Source organism: Anolis sagrei, chromosome 9 (assembly GCF_037176765.1).
Source record: "Anolis sagrei isolate rAnoSag1 chromosome 9, rAnoSag1.mat, whole genome shotgun sequence".
Taxonomy (NCBI): Eukaryota; Metazoa; Chordata; class Lepidosauria; order Squamata; family Dactyloidae; genus Anolis; species Anolis sagrei.
Genome location: NC_090029.1, coordinates 11,197,217 through 11,217,462, shown reverse-complemented (window position 1 = coordinate 11,217,462; position 20,246 = coordinate 11,197,217). Strand labels below are relative to the sequence as shown.

Here is a 20,246-nt window from a genome sequence, read left to right as displayed (position 1 = left end):
AACTCCCAAATGTCAAGATCTATTTCCCCCAAACTCCACCCGTGTCCACATTTGGACGTATTGAGTATTTGTGCCAAGTTTGGTCCAGATCTATCATTATTTGCTGTTTGGATGTAGGTGAACTACAACTTCAATGCTTAAGATCAATGCCCACCAAACCCTTCCAGTATTTTCTGTTGGTCATGGGAGTTCTATGTGCCAAGTTTATTATTATTATTATTATTATTATTTGAAACATATTATCATTATTATTTTACTGATACAAAAACACAGTATGTCACAGCAAATGAGATATTATTATTATTATTATTATTATTATTATTATTATTAGAAACACAACATGATGAGTCCACAGCAAAACTCTGCTGGCTGTTGTATTGGATCACACATCCGACACTTCCCAAGTGTCTAGGACTGTGTGATGTATTGGTGAATAATGCATGCAGATCCCAGTAAGGTGGCCTTCTGCAGCAGACCGGTGGTAATTTTGTCAGTGCTGATTGTGTTTAAGTGCAGGCCAAGATCTTGAGGCACTGCACCCAGTGTGCCGATCACCACTGGGACCACCTTGACTGGTTTGTGCCACAGTCTTTGCAGTTGGATCTTTAAATCCTCGTATCGTGTCAGCTATTCCAGTCGTTTCTCTTTAATCCTGCTGTCACCTGGGATTGCGACATTGACAATCGTGAGGTCAGGAGTCTTGTGCTCCAAAACTCTGTCTGTCTGAATCCGGAAGTCCCAGAGGAGTTTGGCGTAACAATACATCACACAGTCCTAGATGCTTGGGAGGTGTTTGACTTGTGATTTTGTGATACGGAATCCAGTATACAGATCTCATTTGCTGTGACATACTGTGTCTTTATATAATAATAATAATAATAATAATAATAATAATAATAATAATAATAAAATTACACAGTCCTAGACACTTGGGAAATGTTCGACTTGTGATTTTGTGATACGGAATCCAGCATACAGATCTCATTTGCTGTGACATACTGTGTTTTTGTCACAATAATAATAATAATAATAATAATAATAATAATAATAATAATACACTACACAGTCCTACACGCTTGGGAAGTGTTCGACTTGTGATTTTGTGATATGGTATCCCACATACAGATGTCATTTGTTGTGACATACTGTCTTTTTGTGTCATAATAATAATAATAATAATAATAATAATAATAATAACACATCACACAGTCCTAAACGCTTGGGAGGTGTTCGACTTGTGATTTTGTTATATGGAACCCAGTATACAGATCTCATTTGCTGTGACATACTGTGTCTTTATATAATAATAATAATAATAATAATAATAATAATAATAAAATTACACAGTCCTAGACACTTGGGAAGTGTTCGACTTGTGATTTTGTGATACGGAATCCAGCATACAGATCTCATTTGCTGTGACATACTGTGTTTTTGTCACAATAATAATAATAATAATAATAATAAAATCACACAGTCCTAGATGCTTGGGAAGTGTTTGACTTGTGATTTTGTGATACGAAATCCAGCATACAGATCTCATTTGCTGTGACATACTGTCTTTTTGTGTCACAATAATAATAATAATAATAATAATGTTTATCCATATGCCACTTTTTCTCTCCACAAAGGAGACTTAAAGTGGTTTACATTAAATGCATTTCAATATAATTTTAAGATATACAAAAACGCAAATATGCCGCCGACGCTTCATCCAAGCAATATTTATACAGGAAGCTACTTCATCCCTCCAGGTGTTTTGGACTTCAACTCCCACAATTCCTAACAGCCTACCGGCTGTTAGGAATTGTGGGAGTTGAAATCCAAAACACTTGGAGGGAGGGCCAAAGTTGGCCCATGCCTAGTTTAGGGTGCGGATCAACTGTTGACGTACCTGAATGAAGGTAGCGAGCAAGACGCAGCTCATCTCCTGCTCCAGGATGATCTTGTTCTGGGGGTTGTTGTAACAAGCGGCAATAAGGGTCGGGAAGAGGACTTTGATGAGGCGAGGGTCACTGAAGTACTGGAAGGGCAGCTGGCACAGCTTCTGCAGCACCGTCGGATGGCGGCCGGACTGAACGATCACCTGGAATACACGTAGACGGGACGTTAGCGGTGCAAAGGCAGCAGATGCCCCGGATCTACTGCAACAAGAACCACAAGTGTAAAACAATGAGATGGATAGACTGGTCCGCATAATGTTGAAGACACCGCTGGTTGTAAGGAGCGCACTAATTTCAGTACGTCCACCACCAAAAATGCATTAAGACTCACCTGCGATTCAAAGATGCCGCCCCATGTGGGACAAAAGTGCTGTGTATGGATGCTAATTATTAAAAACAAAGCTAAACTAAAAAGTAGATTTAAAACACAAATAGGCTTGGAATTTCTGCAAATGCACAACAGGAGCAAATGTGTTGGTACAAGGAAGGTCTTACGGAGCTTCAATCTATATAAATAAAAACGTAATGTTCGTTTGTGGGATTAACAGAACTCAAAAATCACTGGACGAAATGACACGAAATTTGGACACTACACACCTAACAGACCAACGAGTGACTATCACTCATAAAATCACTGAAAAATACAGTGGAAGACACTTAAAATACCCCAAAAGTTAAATGATGAAAAAAGCTAAATGATATACAGAAAAAAGGGAATTAAGAGGGAGAGAAGGAGGAAGGGGAAAAAGAAAGAAAGAAAGAAAGAAAGAGAGAGAGGGAAGGAAGGAGAGAAGGAAAGAAAAAAGGAAAGGAAGGAAAGAAGGAGAGAAAGAGGGAGGGAAGGAAAGAAGAAAAGAGAGAAGGAAGGATGGAAGCAAAAAGTAAAGGAAGGAAGGAGAGAGGTAGAGAAGAAAAGAAAAAGGGGGAGGAAAGAAAGATAGAGAAGGGAGGAAGAAAAGAAGAAAATAAAAAAGGAAAGGAAGGAAAGAGGGAGTGAAGGAAGGAGGGAAAGAGGTAGATAGATAAGGAAGAAAGGAGAGAAAGAGAAAGTGAAGGAAGGAGGGAAAGAGTTAGATAAAGAAGAAAGAAAGGAGAAAGAGGGAGTGAAGGAAGGAGGGAAAGAGGTAGATAGAGAAGGAAGAAAGGAGAGAAAGAGGGACTGAAGGAAGGAGGGAAAGAGTTAGAGAAGAAAGAAAGGAGAGAAAGAGGGAGGGAAGGAAGGAGGGAAAGAGGTAGATAGAGAAGGAAGAAAGGAGAGAAAGAGGGAGGGAAGGAGGGAAAGAGAGAGAAGGAAGAGAGAAAGAGGGAGAGAGGGAAGGAGGGGAAGAGGTAGATAGAGAAGGAAGGAGATAAAGAGGGAGGGAAAGAAGGAGGAAAAGAGGTAGATAGAGAAGGAAGAAAGGAGAGAAAGGGAGGGAAGGAAGGAGGGGAAGAGGTAGATAGAGAAGCAAGAAAGGAGAGAAAGAGGGAGGGAAGGGAAGACAGAAGAAAGGATGGAAGCAAAAAGCGAAGGAAGGAAGGAAAGAGGCAAAGAAGGAAGAAATGAGAGAAAAGGAAGGAAAAGAAAAAGGGAGGAAGGAAAGATGTAGAGAAGTAAAGAAGGAGAGAAGGAAGAAAAGGGAAGGAAGGAAGGAGAGAAAGAGGGAGGGAAGGTTGGCCACAGCAATGCGTGGTGGGTACAGCTAGTGCATCTATATCGATATAAACAAAAATGTAATGTTCGTTTGTGGGATTATCATAACTCAAAAAAAAAATACTGGACAAATTGACACGAAATTTGGACACAATAAACCGATCAGGCCAATTAGTGACCATCACTCACAAAAACACGGAAAAACGCATCGGAAGAGGCTTAAAACACCAAAAAAAATACATTACAACATATGCGCAAAATCACATATATACACACACAAAACACATATACACAGCCTGGGCGACAGCAACGCGTGGCAGGGGATGGCTAGTAAGAGATAAGTAAGTTAGGATGATGCAGAAGGAGACGGAATAGGGTCTGAAGAGAAGTGAAAGAAATTGGGGATGGGATGAAAGGTTGGAAAAATGGGTTTTACCGGAGATGTTGCCTCTCTGGATATTCAAACAAAAATTCAAGACAGTGGCTGGGAATTTTATGCAGCATTACCGTCCCGTTGGTTCTTTTCCTCGAGATTTCTATCAGTGCCCTTGACTTTCTAAAAGGGGAATTGCTTAGATAAATGGGATGGTTGTCATGCAAGCAAGGCGCATTTCTAAGGGCGTATATCTCAAAACGCAGAGCAACGCAGTGATAATATCTTCCAAATTGAACTCTCTTAAATTACTCGCCCATCCCATGAAGTCTTTGCAATAACGGCTGACAATGGATCGCTTAAGAGGCAACAGTCATTTATATAAATAAAAATGCCATGTCTGTTTGTGGGATTAACATAACTCAAAAACCACTGGACGAATTGACATCAAATTTGGACACAATACACCTCTCAGGCCAATGAATGACCATCACTCATAAAAACTGAAAAGCACAGTGGAAGGGACTTAAAAAGCCAAAAACCAAAAAAAGCAATTACAACGCATGCGCAAAACCACATATGTACACAAACAAACATATATACACATATACACAAATATAAACCCACATAAATGCACACAAAAGCATATACACAGAAAGGGGGAAGGAAGGAAGGAAGGAAGGAAGGAAGGAAGGAGAGAAAGAGGGAGAGAAGCAAAGAGCGAAGGAAAGAAAGAGGTAGAGAAGGAAGAAAGGAGAGAAGGAAAAGGGGAAGGGAAGGAAGAAAAGAGATACAGAAGGGGGAAAAGAAAGAAAAAGGGAAGGAAGGAAGGAAGGAAGGAAGGAAGGAGAGAAGGAGGGAGTGAAAGAGGGAAAGAAGGAGGGAAGGAGAGGAGGAAGGAAAGAAAGAAAGAAAGAAAGGTAGAGAAGGAAGGTAAGAGAGAAAGAAATAAAAAAGTGAAAGAAGGAAGGAAAGAGAGAGGGAAGGAAGGAGAAAAGGAACGAAAGAGAGAAAGAGGGAGGGAAGGAAGGAAGGAGACAAGGAAAGATGTAACAAAAGACCAAAGGAAGCAAGGAAAAATAGGTAGAGAAGGAAGAAAGAAGAAAGGAAAGAAAAAGGGAAGGAAGGAAAGAGAGAGGGAAGGATCGAGAGAAGGAACGAAAAAGAGAAAGAGGGAGGGAAGGAAGGAGACAAGGAAAGATGGAACCAAAGAGCAAAGGAAGCGAGGAAAAAATAGGTAGAGAAGGAAGAAAGAAGAAAGGAAAGAAAAAGGGAAGGAAGGAAAGAGGGAGGGAAGGAAGGAAAGAAAGAAAGGTGAGAAAGAGGGAGGGAAGGTTGGTCACAACAACGCGTGGCGGGTACAGCTAATCTATATAAATAAAAATGTAATGTTTGTTTGTAGGATTAAGGTAACTCAAAAACCACTGGACGAATTGACACCAAATTTGGACACAAGACACCTATCAGGCCAATGAGTGACCATCACTCAGAAAAACATTGAAAAACACAGTGGAAGGGACTTAAAAGCCAATAAACAAAATTACATTACAACGTATGTGCAAAACGACCCCCCCTGGCAAACAAAATCACACAATAGCATATCCACACTCTCTTCTGGATTATAGTTGCCAGCATCCCCTAAACCAGGCCCTTTAGGAGAAGAGGATGATCCAAATGCACTGCTTCCAAGCTGCAAGATTTCTTCTTGAGAGCATCCCAATCCCTGCATATTTCCAATTTCCTATTCCTGGACTGCAAATCCTAGCAATTCTCCAGATAGAGAGATTGGATAGAGATAGGTAGGTAGGCGGATAGACGGATCAAGAGGACTGCTGGGAGTTGCAGTCCAAGAATAGGTAGAGAATGAAGAAATAGGAGAAAGAGGAAAGGAAAGGGGGGAGGAAGGGAAGAAGGAAAGAGGAAGAGAAGGAAGGAAGGAAAGAAGGAAAGAAAAAAGGAAGGAAAAAAGAACGAAAGAAAGGAGAGAAAGAGGGAGGGAAAGAAAAGGGGGGAAGGAAGGGAAGAGGAAAAAAAGGAAGGAGGGAGAGAAGGAAAGAAAAAAGGAAAGAAAGAAGGATGGAGAGAAGGAAAGAAAAAAAGAACGAACGAAAGAAAGGAGAGAAAGAGGGAAAGAAAAGGGGGGAAGGAAGGGAAGAGGGAAAAAAGGAAGGAAGGAGAGAAGGAAAGAAAAAAAGGAAAGAAAGAAGGATGGAGAGAAGGAATGAAAAAAAGAACAAACGAAAGAAAGGAGAGAAAGAGGGAAAGAAAAGGGGGGAAGGAAGGGAAGAGGAAAAAAAGGAAGGAAGGAGAGAAGGAAAGAAAAAAAAGGAAAGAAAGAAAGAAGGATGGAGAGAAGGAAAGAAAAAAGAACAAATGAATGAAAGAAAGGAGAGAAAGAGGGAAAGAAAAGGGGAAGGGAAGAGGAAAAAAAGGAAGGAAGGAAAGAAGGAAAGAAAAAAGGAAAGAAAGAAGGATGGAGAGAAGGAAAGAAAAAAGAACGAACGAACGAAAGAAAGGAGAGAAAGAGGGAAAGAAAAGGGGAGAAGGAAGGGAAGAGGGAAAAAAGGAAGGAAGGAAAGAAAGAAAAAAGGAAAGAAGGAAAGAGAGAAGGAAGGAAAAAAGAACGGAAGGAAGGAAGGAAGAAAGGAGAGAAAAAGGGAGGGAAAGAAAAGGGGGGAAGGAAGGGAAGAGGAAGAGAAGAAAGGAAGGAGAGAATGAAAGAAAAAAGGGAAGGAAGGGAGGAGAGAAAGAAAGGAGAGAAAGAGGGAGGGAAGGTTGGCCACAGCAATGCGTGGCGGGTACAGTTAGCAATATTAATAAGACCTGATGCCAATTTCAGAAGGTGCCGCCCTATGTTTAGGCCCTCCGTAAAACCCAAAGGTTGTAATTGTCTGTTGTGCTTTGGAGGAAAAAGAAACCCCGCCGCATTTTGCAGGTAGACAGACCTGGACAAGACTGCACTCAAATTAAAACCAGAAGGCTCTGAAAAAAAAACCTATACGGGAAAAAAGTGGCAGAGGCCACAGGAACATAAATTACAGGGATTTACAGGTTTTCAAAGGACTTTTAACAATTCGCTAAGAACACATTCTCAGTTCATAATGCAGCTCAGGTCAAGAACAAGATCAACACAGTAATAGTTGGCATTTTTTAGTTCAATAGCCAAAACGAAATTGAAAACCTTTCGGTGAATGCAGATAGGAACCCCTTAATTCTTCTAAATCCAAATGGAATTTTAAAGACGGGCAAATATGCGAGCGGGGACCAGACGTTGCCCTCCTCCTCGTTTCTGACATCTCGAGTGACCCTCCCACAAAAAGGCCTATGATTAGAGCTGCCAATGCACTTAGCCTTGAGAGTGTGTTTTGATCCATTTAGTTCGCTTTTAAAAATAATTTCAGCAGTAGTTTTATATATATTTAACGGGGGGGGGGGGGGGATGACATGTTACTTATTCGCGAATGATTAAAAACTGTGTCTAACAGACATGTGCAATCCATGATTCTAAATGGTTCTAAAGTACTTACAAAACTAGAGTTTTGGTGGTGACAATAACAGAACTCTAACAAAACTTTCAAAATTTCATTATAAATAGCAGTTCTTAATTGGTTCTGGTGGTGAAAATAACAGAACTCGAACAAAACTTTCAAAATTTCATTATAAATAGCAGTTCCTAATTGGTTCTGGTGGTGAAAATAACAGAACTCAAACAAAACTTCAAAATTTCATTATAAATACAGTTCCTAATTGGTTCTGGTGGTGAAAATAACAGAACTCTAACAAAACTTTCAACATTTCATCATAAATAGCAGTTCCTAAATGGTTCTGGTGGTGAAAATAACAGAACTCTAACAAAACTTCAACATTTCATCATAAATAGCAGTTCCTAATTGGTTCTGGTGGTGAAAATAACAGAACTCTAACAAACCTTTCAAAATGTCCTTATAAATAGCAGTTCTTAATTGGTTCTGGTGGTGTAAATAACAGAACTCTAACAAAACTTCAAAATTTCATTATAAACAGCAGTTCATAATTGGTTCTGGTGGTGAAAATAACAGAACTCTAACAAAACTTCAAAATTTCCTTATAAATAGCAGTTCCTAAATGGTTCTGGTGGTGAAAATAACAGAACTCTAACAAAACTTCAAAATTTCATTATAAATAGCAGTTCCTAATTGGTTCTGGTGGTGAAAATAACAGAACTCTAGCAAAACTTCAAAATTTCATTATAAATATAGTTTTGAATTGGTTCTGGTAGTGAAAATAACAGAACTCTAACAACACTTCAAAATTTCATTATAAATAGCAGTTCCTAATTGGTTCAGTCATAAAAACACGGCAAAAGTTTATTACACTGCAAAAAAGTTGTCTTTGTGCAAGGGACATCGCCCTATACCACATTTTGGTTTGTTGAGTCTCCACCAATTTAACAAAGTTTCTGCCTCAAAAATAAAGTTTGTGGAGTAAAGACCACACAATGAAAGAGGAAATAATGCTTTCAAACTAGGAACAGATTTTCTTTATTATTAAAAAGATGTTTTATAAAATCTTTGAAAATTCACCAAAAATCGGTGGATAAGTTAAATGTTCTGAAATTTGGTGAGCTAACAGTGGTGAAATTTTGAAAGTTTGGTTAGGGTTCTGAAATTTTCACCACCCAAACTTTAGAAGCAAAACACCCTAGTTTTGTAAGTACTTTAGAACCATTTAGAACCATGGATTGCACATGCCTAGTGTCTAACATTATCCTGATTCAAGGCGGTGCTGTAACTGTATGCAATGAACATAGCTTATAGATCCTGATACACATTTCATTACTTTTATTATTATTTTCTTGCGATATGTGTACACACATTTTTAGTACTTTTCCTCAAAAACTGCCCAGATCCTCCTAGAAAACCGCAACTTCTATGTGGAGTTACAAGGCAGGAAAAGTAGATGGAGGGGCAAAATAATGATTTACCCCAAGGCAGCTTTCTTGCACCGACATCTTTACCAAGGATCGGTCAGAGCCGCCACTCACAAAGGACTTTATATATGCTGATGACCTTGGCCTAAGACAGTGTTTCTCAATCTGGGGGTCGGGACTCCTGGGGGGTCGTGAGGGGGTGTCAGAGGGGTCCCCAAAGACCAACAGAAAATAATATGTTTTCTGTTGGTCATGGGGGTTCTGTGTGGGAAGTTTGGCCCAATTATGTTGTTGGTGGGGTTCAGAATGCTCTTTGATTGTATGTAAACTATAAATCCCAGCAACTACAACTCACAAATGTCAAGGTCTATTTTCCCCAAACTCCGCCACATTTGGGCATATAGAGAATTCGTGCCATGTTTGGTTCAGATCTATCATGGTTTGAGTCCACAGTGCTCTCTGGATATAGGTGGACTACAACTCTAAAACCAAAGGTCAATGCCCACCAAATGCTTCTAGTGTTTTCTGTTGGTAAGGGGAGTCTTGTGTGCCAAGTTTGGTTCAATTCCATTGTTGGTTGAGTTCAGAACGCTCTTTGATTGTAGGTGAAATATAAATCCCACCAACTACAACTCCCAAATGTCAACATCATAAATTTTTGAGTGATGTTCACTCCTTGTGTTGTGAGACGTTTTGTGCCAAGTTTGGTTCAATTTTATGGTTGGTGGAGTTCTGAGCATTCTTTGATTGTAGGTGAACTATAAATCCCAGCAACTACAACTCCCAAATAACAAAAATGATCCCCCCTCAACCCCACCAGTATTCAACTTTGGGTCTTCCGGCTTCAAACTACAAGAAAGGAGATTCCACCTGAACATGAGGAAGAACTTCCTGACTGTGAAAGCTGTTAATCAGTGGAACCCTCTGCCCCAAAGTGTGGTGGAGGCTCCTTCTATGGAGGCTTTTAAACAGAGGATGGATGGCCATCTGTTGGGGGTGCTTTGAACACGATTTTCCTGCTTTTTGGCAGAATGGGGTTGGACTGCATGGCCCATGAGGTCTCTTCCAACTCAACAATTCTATGATTGATACGCCCGAAAAATGCTTTCCTGCCCATCAAGATCTGACCAAAAGCAAAACTTGAGCATAATTGTATGAAAATCCCTTTAAGAATTCTGGAGAGAAGCGCAATGTATTCACCGGCCTTCCCTTATCTCCATCGTAAAAGACATTTGCTTAAATGACTCCCGTTTGAAGAGTCTCTCCTCCTCTCTCTCTGTGTAAATTCTGCTCCTACGTGGCATGTCATCCCAGGATAAACAAGAGTCACTCCCCCATCCATCCCGGCCACCCCAAGCTGCCGAAAACAGACCATTTCCAAAGAAGCATTTGATCTTAATTAGAAAAGTTATTTCCCCATCGATCACAAGGCGACGCCTCCCACCCACCGTGGCTTATTCACATACATACAAAAAAAATGCACATTAATCTTGATGAGTAACAGTCCTCGCATTGATCCATTATTCAGAGTTCCTTTTGGCATGAACCACTTGCAGAATTGATCCTTGGAGACGCAAGATACTGTGTAAGGGATACGAGGACTCGAGGAGAGAGAAAAAAGGGATATCTATATATATAAAAATGCTCCGTGTGTAATGAGTACATATCTATATATATAAAAATGCTCTGTGCGTAATGAGTGCCTTAAAAAAAAAGAACCAATGAACGAAATCACACAAAATTTGGGAACAAAACGTCTCACAATGCAAGGAGTGACCATCACTCAAAAATTTATGATTTTGACATTTGGGAGTTGTAGTTGGTGGGATGTATATTTCACCTACAATCAAAGAGCATTCTGAACTCCACCAACAATGGAATTGAAGCAAACCTGGCACACAGGACTCCCCTGACCAACAGAAAACACTAGAAGGGTTTGGTGGGCATTGACCTTGAGTTTTGGAGATGTAGTTCACCTACATCTAGAGAGCACTAAGGACTCAAACAATGAGGGATCTGGACCAAACTTGGCACGAATACTCCATATGCCCAAATATAAATACAGATGGAGTTTGGGGAAATAGACCTTGACATTTGGGAGTTGTAATTAGAACAATCAATTAAACATCATAACATCTCATTATTATCTCATAGTTAAAATCAAGATCCAGTCTCATCATCCAATTATTCCATATTCCTAGAGTAAAATAATAAATGTAATAATAACAGTAATAATAGAGTAAAATAGTGTAAATGTAATAATAGAGTAAAATAATAAATGCAATAATAATAGAGTAAAATAATAAATATAATAGTAATCATAAACACACTAAAATAATAAATGTAATAACAATAGAGTAAAATAATGTAATAATAATATTAATAAATAGAGTAAAATAACAAATGCAATGAAAATAATAATAATAGCAGAGTAAAATAATAAATAACTTTGACTGGAGTATATGCCAAGGGGGGCTTTTTCAGTCTAACAAAAGGGCTGAAAACTTAGCTTATACCTGAGTATATACGGTAATTCAAATTTAAGAGGTTGTTCTCTGACTTCTTGTTCATCAAAAAGTACTTGCAAAGCCAATATAGGTAGATAGAGAACAACTTTGCAGACACTATTTAATGAACTGAAAGGCAAAAGATACACACACAAAATATGAATATAATAATTAGCTGCCACTAAACATAGAAGATGTTTGTACATGGCAGGACAGCTCACTCTGGAGAGACTCTTATGTGATGCATGCTATGAATTCTTACAGGGCGTTGAACTAGAAATGGATTCTCCGCAGCCAAAGTTGAATCCCGTGTTAAGTAAAGTGCAAAAAAACCCACACTCCCTTCTACCTGACGGTGTTCTTTTGCAGCTATTTATTCCCCATCCAGATGCAGGTCTCGCAGGAATGTCAGGGCTAAAAAGCTAATGGATCTCAAAGGCCCCGGCGGACGCTCTCTAAACCTATTGTACAAATCGGAACACGATCATTAGGCACACTTGGGCTGACGAAGTCCCATCGCGGAGCGGAAGCACGCCGGCTTCTTCCTTCCCGAAAATAAACCACATAAAGGACTTCGAGAGTTTCAAACCTGTCCGATGGATGCAGGTTTAAATGGTACAATTGTCCTCTTAACACAATTCTTTAATTTTTTCCCCATTTTTATCTTTTAAATTTTTTTCTCACCATCTCTTTTTCTTCTTTTTTCAATTTTCCTACTTTCCTTTAAACATAATGTTCCACCACTTTCAATGTTGTCTCCCTTGCTCTTACTTTCTTTTAAACTTTATTTCTAATAATAAAATATTAAATTCAACACAGCGTTGCTCAACCTGGGGTTCAGGACACCTGGAGGGTGGGATTTGCGAGAGGGTGTCAAACAGGTTACCAAAGACCATCAGAAAACACAGTATTTCTGATGGTAACCGGTACCATCAGATACTAACTGGTGAGAAGAAAATAATCACCAAAATATATAACTTGTGCGCCAGCTGCGCCCGTACCTCGCTAAGGCTGATCTGGCCGGGGTGGTCCATGCCTTGGTCACCTCTAGACTGGATTACTGCAACGCGCTCTACGTGGGGCTGCCCTTGAAAACGGCTCGGAAATTCCAACTGGTCCAACGGGCAGCAGCCAGGATGTTAACCGGGGCTCATTACAGAGAGAGGTCAACCCTCCTGTTTAATTTATTATTTATTTATTTATTTATTTACTGCGCTTATATACCGCAATTCTCAGCCCCCAAGGGCGACTCATTGCGGTGTACAACATGAAAAAAACAAGTGCAATCTACAAAGCATAGTGCAAAACAGTGTACAATTCATCATAATCATAAAAACACCTTAACAAATTTACTACTACAATTCCGAATCGTCTCATCGTCAAGCCACAATCCGATCTCATTTCCGGTGTTCCATTCCTATGGTCAATTGCACTATTGATCAAATGCCTTCTTAAATAGCCAGGTCTTTCGCTTCCTGCGGAATATTAGCAGGGAGGGGGCTAGCCTGATGTCCACGAGAAGGGTGTACCACAGCCGAGGAGCCACCACCGAGAAGGCCCTATCTCTCGTCCCCACCAGCCGTGCCTGCGAGGCAGGTGGAATCGAGAGCAGGGCCTCCCCAGAAGATCTCAAAGTCCTCGAGGGCTCATAGGCCGAGTGGCGGTCAGTTAGGTATTTTGGCCCGGAACCGTTTAGGGCTTTATAGGCCAATGCCAGCACCTTGAATTGAGCCCGGTAGCAGATCGGCAGCCAGTGGAGCTGGTACAGCAGGGGGGTTGTATGCTCCCTACGTCCCGCTCCTGTTAGTGTCATGGCTGCCGCACGTTGGACCAGTTGGAGCTTCCGGGCCGTCTTCAAAGGAGACTCTACTGGCTGCCGTTTATTTTCCGAGCCCAATTTAAGGTGCAGGTGCTTACCTACAAAGCCCTGAACGGTTTGGGACCACCCTACCTGCGTGACCGTATCGCTGTCTACAAACCCACACGCTCACTCCGGTCATCTGAAGAGGCCCTGCTCGTGATCCCGCCCGCGTCGCAAGCGCGCTTGGTGGGGACGCGAGACAGGTCCTTTTCTGTGGTGGCCCCTCGACTCTGGAACACCCTCCCGAAAGATCTCAGACAAGCCCCTACATTGGCAGTCTTCAGGAAGGAATTGAAAACTTGGCTGTTCCGATGTGCCTTTTCAGATTAGGAACCCCAGCACCAAATCCTAGAAGCACTTTAGTAGAACCAAGATCACTGCACACTGCACTTATATTACAATCCTACATCCCTCCCGCCACATCAGCACTTTTAATCCTGTACCCCTACTCTGGCCGGCCCAGTTTTTAATAGCGTCTTGTTGTATTGTTACTGTTATTCTTTTTTTGCTCAACTGTTTTTAATTTGCTTTAGGTATTGTATTGTTGTATTGTGTTTTGGGCTTCGGCCTGTGTAAGCCGCATCGAATCCCTCGGGAGATGCTAGCGGGGTACAAATAAAGTTATAATAATAATAATAATAATAATAATAATAATAACAACAAACTTGTAGAATGGGCGACAGAAAGAGATGTGATAAAGGACTCAATGATTAAATGGGCCAAGAACATTGGCAGGACAATTCTATTAAGAGAGTGGGAAGAAATATGGGGTAAAAGGTTGAAATACACATATGCATCAGATCTACAGGAAAACTGGTTAAAAATGATGCATAGGTGGTATATGACGCCACGGAAACTTGGAATAATGTATAAACAAATGAATAAGAACTGCTGGAAATTTAAGGTGCAAGAGGGGTCTTTCTACCACATGTGGTGGTCATGTGAGAAAGCAAAGAAATATTGGAAAATACTTCCGCCGGGAAGTAGCAGCCAATAGTGAAAGGACCAAGGCAGAGACATCTCCAGCTCATCCCTTGTTTGGGTATCAGCCAGCACGCCAACGACTTAAATCTAGACATAGTTTTTTAAGATCTACAGAGACACTCGCTGGAACACCTCAGCAAGCGAGAGTCCAAAAGTGGCAGGCCCAAACCCAGCACCTCAACCAATGGCTGATACCCAATGAGAGACTCCCTCCTGGGCACACAGAAGACTGGGCGACTTGGAAGGCACTGAATAGACTGTGCTCTGGCACCACGAGATGCAGAGCCAACCTTCAGAAATGGGCTACAAAGTGGAATCCTCGGCATGCGAGTGTGGAGAAAAGCAAACCACTGACCACCTGCTGCAATGCAACCTGAGCCCTGCCACATGCACCATGGAGGACCTTCTTGCAGCAACACCAGAAGCACTCCAAGGGGCCAGATACTGGTCAAAGGACATTTAACCAACTACCAAACTCACAAGATGTGTATTTTTCTGTCTGTTTGCTTTGTTCTGTTAGAAATGTAATATATAATGGACTGGTTGCTCTGACACGACAAAAAAAATTAAAAAAATGGAAAATAATCCACTACGAATGTAAAAAAATTCTAAAAATAGAGATCCCATTAAAACCAGAAATGTATCTATTGGGGATGTTCGATGCAGAAATATTTAAAGACAAAAATAAGGCAAAGCTCTTCACCTTCTTTGCCACCGCTGCAAGAATGGTGTACGTTAAGGTATGGAAACAAGAGAAAATACCCACAAAAATGGACTGGATTGGAAAAATAAAAGACATTAAAGATATGGATGAACTAACATACTGGTTAAGGCAACATAATGGACGAGCAACAAACCCAACGGATTGGACGGTTTTACAGGAATATATCGAAAGAAAAGACTGGTTAACTTAAGTGAAATAAGAGAGATAGAAATAAAAACTATGGCTCTCTCTCTCTTCTTGAATAGAAATAACTACTCAGATGGATGATTGATAAGAGAGAGATAGAATAGAAATATAGATAACCGGTTAAGTAAGAAGAATGGAGGTCACTATAGGGTGTAGGTGGAGGGGATGAGTGGTGGGCTTTTGTTTGTTTGTTTGTTTTGTCGGTTCTGTGGTTTTTTCTGTTTGTTTGTTTGTTTTTCTTTACTTGCTATGTTTTTGATTTTGTTTGAGTTGCTTTTATTGTATACTTGTGGAAAATCAATAAAAAATTTACAGAGAAGAAAACACAGTATTTTCTATTAGTCATGGGGGCTCTGTGTGGGAAGTTTGGCCCAATTCTATCTTTGGTGGGGTTCAGAATGCTCTTTTATTGTAGGTGAACTATAAATCCCTCCAACACCACAGTTCCAAAGCATCTCTCTTCCTTCGCTCAGCCTTCCTTCTGGCCCAGCTCTCACATCCATAGGTGACTATGGGCAGAGGCAGCCCTAGGTAATTTTCAACGGTAAGCAAACAGTATTTTGGTACACACGCACCCCCAACCAATCACTGATCTGTATTTTCTGTTCGTCGTGGGAGTTCTGTGTGCCATATTTGGTTCAATTCCATCATTGGTGGAGTTCGGAATGCTCTTTGATTGTAGGTGAACTATACTTCCCAGTAACTACAATATAATAAGCAACAGAGCAATATAAAAACAAACATTCACACTTGCCTCCAACAGATAAAAGTTCTTTCTCCCACATTGGACATTATTCCACAGATATAGAAACCCCACTTGCCTAATTTCCAACAAACCTCACAACGTCTGAGGATGCCTGCCATAGATGTGGGTGAAACATCAGGAGAGAATTACATTACATTTGGCCCGGCCTTAGTTTTAAATGCATCGTGGTTTTATTGTCTAATGTGTACTGTTATTGTTTTAATGCTTATTGTTTTGTTTTTATGAGTTTTATTTATTGTTGTATTTGTTATGCTGTTGTTTTATTGATGTGTTGGGCCTCGGCCTCTTGTAAGCCGCACCGAGTCCTTCGGGAGATGTTAGCGGGGTATAAATAAAGGATTATTATTATTATTATTATTATTATTATTATTATTATTACTATTATGGAATGTGGCCATACAGCCTGGAAAACTCACAGCAACACAAGTTGAAATCCCTAAGGTTATAAAATCCAAGAGCTATGATTTCAGAATAGTTATTTGCACTTTAGATGAACATTTACTCCGTGCTACGCAATACCTTAAATATAGAGGGGATGCTGTTTTAAAACTTTTTTTCAAACCCATAATTCAATAATAATAATAATAATGCAAAGACTCTGGCACAAACCGGTAAAGGTGGTCCCAGTGGTGATGGGCACACTGGGTGCAGTGCCTAAAGACCTTGGCCTGGACTTAAACACAATCGGCGCTGACAAGATTACCATCTGCCAGCTGATTGGGATCTGCACACATTACTCGCTGATACATCACACAGTCCTAGACACTTGGGAAGTGTCCGACGTGTGATCCAATACAACAGCCAGCAGAGTGTCTGCTGTGGACTCATCTTGTCGTGTTTCAAATAATAATAATAATAATGTATTGTCGAAGGCTTTCATGGCCGGAATCACTGGGTTGTTGTAGATTTTTTCGGGCTATATGGCCATGGTCTAGAGGCATTCTCTCCTGACGTTTCGCCTGCATCTATGGCAAGCATCCTCGGACCTCAAGGTGGTCAGTTGAAACCTTCACACCTAGCTCCAGCAGACAAGAGTTCTTTGTCACACCCTGGTCATTCCACAGATATATAAACCCTTTTTCCTAGTTTGAACAGACCTCACTACCTCTGAGGATGCTTGCCATAGATGCAGGCGAAACGTCAGGAGAGAATGCCTCTAGACCATGGCCATATAGCCCGAAAAAACCTACAACAATCCAATAATAATAATAATAATAATAATTATTATTATTATTATAATAATAATAATTATTATTTATTTATTTATACCCCGCCACCATCTCCCCAAGGGGACTCGGGGCGGCTTACATGAGACCAAGCCCAGCAATACAGTAAAACAATTTAACACAAGATCACAGCAGAAAATAAAGAAAAGAAAAATAAAATACAAGAACTAATATAAATAAACACATTTAACACCTGTCAAATATAACAACAACAGCGCATTGTTAACAGCCTTTCCAAATGCTGTGAATTATTTATATGACTCACAATTATGAAGTTCTTGTACTGTAATTCCAAATTTAGTTTTAGGTGTTCTGTATTGACAAAACGGAGTCGAATCCAAGTCTTGCTGCTATGTGTGTGTGTGTATATATATATATATATATATATATATATATATATACACACACACATACATATACACACACACTGTGTCTATGGTAATTCTCATTTGTTGTGTATCCATATGCTTTATGTTATTATGATGTTATTGTTTATTGTTCACGTTTTCGGTTGTGTTTTGGTTTTCTTTATTGTAATTGTTGTTTGGGCCTAGTCTCATGTAAGCCACTGTTTGCGGGGTATAAATAAAGATTATTATTATTATTATTATTATTATTATTATATGATGAAGCCCTATATCATAAGATTGATTCAGGGCATAAGATTCATAAGATTTAGGGCACCAAGGGACAAATGAACAGCGCGCCGCTTATATTTCCACCCTGTCTGGGGAAATCCTAGGTCTGAATATTTCAATTTGCAAAGATTTGCAAATTAAAAATATTTGCATGCAACCGTAAACACGCCTCCTTTGTAAATTCCCAGCACGCTTCTATGGACAAAGCCCACTCATCTGTCTTTCGTGTTAATTGAATTACATTGGGCCGCATTCAATGATCCAATATAAAATGCAAATGAGCTCAACAGTTGACAATACATACTAATTGGCTCATTAATTACATCGGAGAGCAAGGAGGAAACTGAAAGTGTCACCAGGCTCAAGGCGTCGGTTAATTAACGGCAATGTTTTTAATTAGGAATCGTAATCCCAACCGTAAGCCCCTGATTGGCTTTATGGAAGGTCGGGAACATTATTCTTATTGCATCGTTGCCCCTTTTGGGCCCATCCGTGGCATCACGGGACCCATTGCAGCCAATACTCCTAATTGTGGCCAAGAGAGAGGGAGCCTTGCCAGGGAGTAGGGCCGGTGTGTCAACCATGGGAAATCCCTCCCTTCTCCTTCCCATAAAGGAGTTTCTAATCACGCAAAGGGTTTTGGAGAAAGGCAAACAGCCCCAAACATCAATATTCCCAGGCAGCAGCATGGAAACCCTTTCTGTGCGCATTCAGATGAAGACCCACAAGCCACTCTAAATACCTTTGCAGAAGCATATGAGAAGCTCGGCCTCTCACTGAACATCAAGAAAACCAAAGTGCACTTTAAGCAATTTAATCTCAGCAGACTGAAAGCCAAAACCAAGGTCACAACAATATCTGTTATAGAACTCCAATATGCCGATGATAGCGTAGTCTGTATGCATTCAGATGAAGACCCACAAGCCACTCTAAATACCTTTGCAGAAGCATACAAGAAGCTCGGCCTCTCACTGAACATCGAGAAAGATTCGGACAGATGGCAAGCTATTTAACCTCAGCAGACTGAAAGCCAAAACCAAGGTCACAACAACATCTGATAGAGAACTCCAATATGCCAATGATAACATACTCTGTGAGCATTCAGATGAAGACCTACAAGCCACTCTAAACACCTTTGCAGAAGCATACAAGAAGCTCAGCCTCTCACTGAACATCGAGAAAACCAAAGTGCTCTTTAAGCTATTTAACCTCAGCAGACTGAAAGCCAAAAGCAAGGTCACAACAACATCTGTTATAGAACTCCATTATGCCGATGATAACATAGTCTGTGCGCATTCAGATGAAGACCTACAAGCCACTCTAAATACCTTTGCAGAAGCATACGAGAAGCTCGGCTTCTCATTGAACATCGAGAAAGATTCGGACAGATGGCAAGCTATTTAACCTCAGCAGACTGAAAGCCAAAACCAAGGTCAAACAACATCTGTCATAGAACTCCATTATGCTGATGATAACGTAGTCTGTGCGCATTCAGATGAAAACCTACAAACCACTCTAAATACCTTTGCAGACGCATACGAGAAGCTCGGCCTCTCATTGAACATCGAGAAATATTCGGATAAATACCAATAAAATTACATTAATTGAGGCATCAGAGGGTTAAATGGTTTTGAATCTATATAAATAAAAATGTAATGTTAGTTTGTGGGATTAACATAACTCAAAAACCACTGGGCGAATTGACACCAAATTTGGACACAAGACACCTATCAGGCCAACAAGTGACCATCAATCATAAAAACACTGAAAAACACAGCGGAAGGGATTAAAAAACCTAAAAACAAAAATACATTACAACACATGTGCAAAACCATATATATATATATATATATACACACACACACACACACATATACATGCAAACACACATATACACAAATATATACACACATATACACATATATACAAAATACACAAACACAGACTGGGCCACAGCAATGCGTGCCAGGGGACGGCTAGTATTTACATATAACTGTAATTTAAGATAGGACTGTCCAGCTCTGATTAAACTGTTAGTCTTACTTCTTCAATGTAAACATGCTTACGTTTCTTTCCAATAATAACAAAGGGAGTAAAATAATAAATGTAATAATAATAATAATAATAATAATATAATAGTAAAATAGAAATGTAAAAATAAAAATAACAGTAATAATAGAGTAAAATAACATATGCAATAGTAACAATAAAGTAAAATAATGTAAATGTAATAACAATAATAGACAAAATAATAAATGTAATAATAGTAAGAAATAGATTAAAATAATAAATGCAATAATAATAATAGAGTAAAATAATAAATCTATATAAATAAAAATGTAATGTTCGTTTGTGGGATTAACAGAACTCAAAAACCACTGGACAAATTGACACCAAATTTGGACGCAAGACACCTATCAGGCCAATGAGTGTCCATCACCCCTAAAACACACACAAAAAACCCAGCAAAACAGACTTAACCCCCCCCCCCAATAA

At 39.9% G+C, this 20,246-nt stretch overlaps 1 protein-coding gene across 2 annotated transcripts in view; it reads right to left on the bottom strand.

The window, feature by feature from the left end:
- Positions 1–20,246, bottom strand: part of SCAPER (S-phase cyclin A associated protein in the ER) — a 247,483-nt gene that overhangs the window by 10,351 nt on the left and 216,886 nt on the right. For both annotated transcript variants that reach the window (XM_067471273.1, XM_067471274.1), the window contains one exon: positions 1,895–2,086. In XM_067471273.1, coding sequence (XP_067327374.1) covers positions 1,895–2,086 — 192 coding nt within the window. The remainder of the gene's footprint in view (positions 1–1,894; positions 2,087–20,246) is intronic.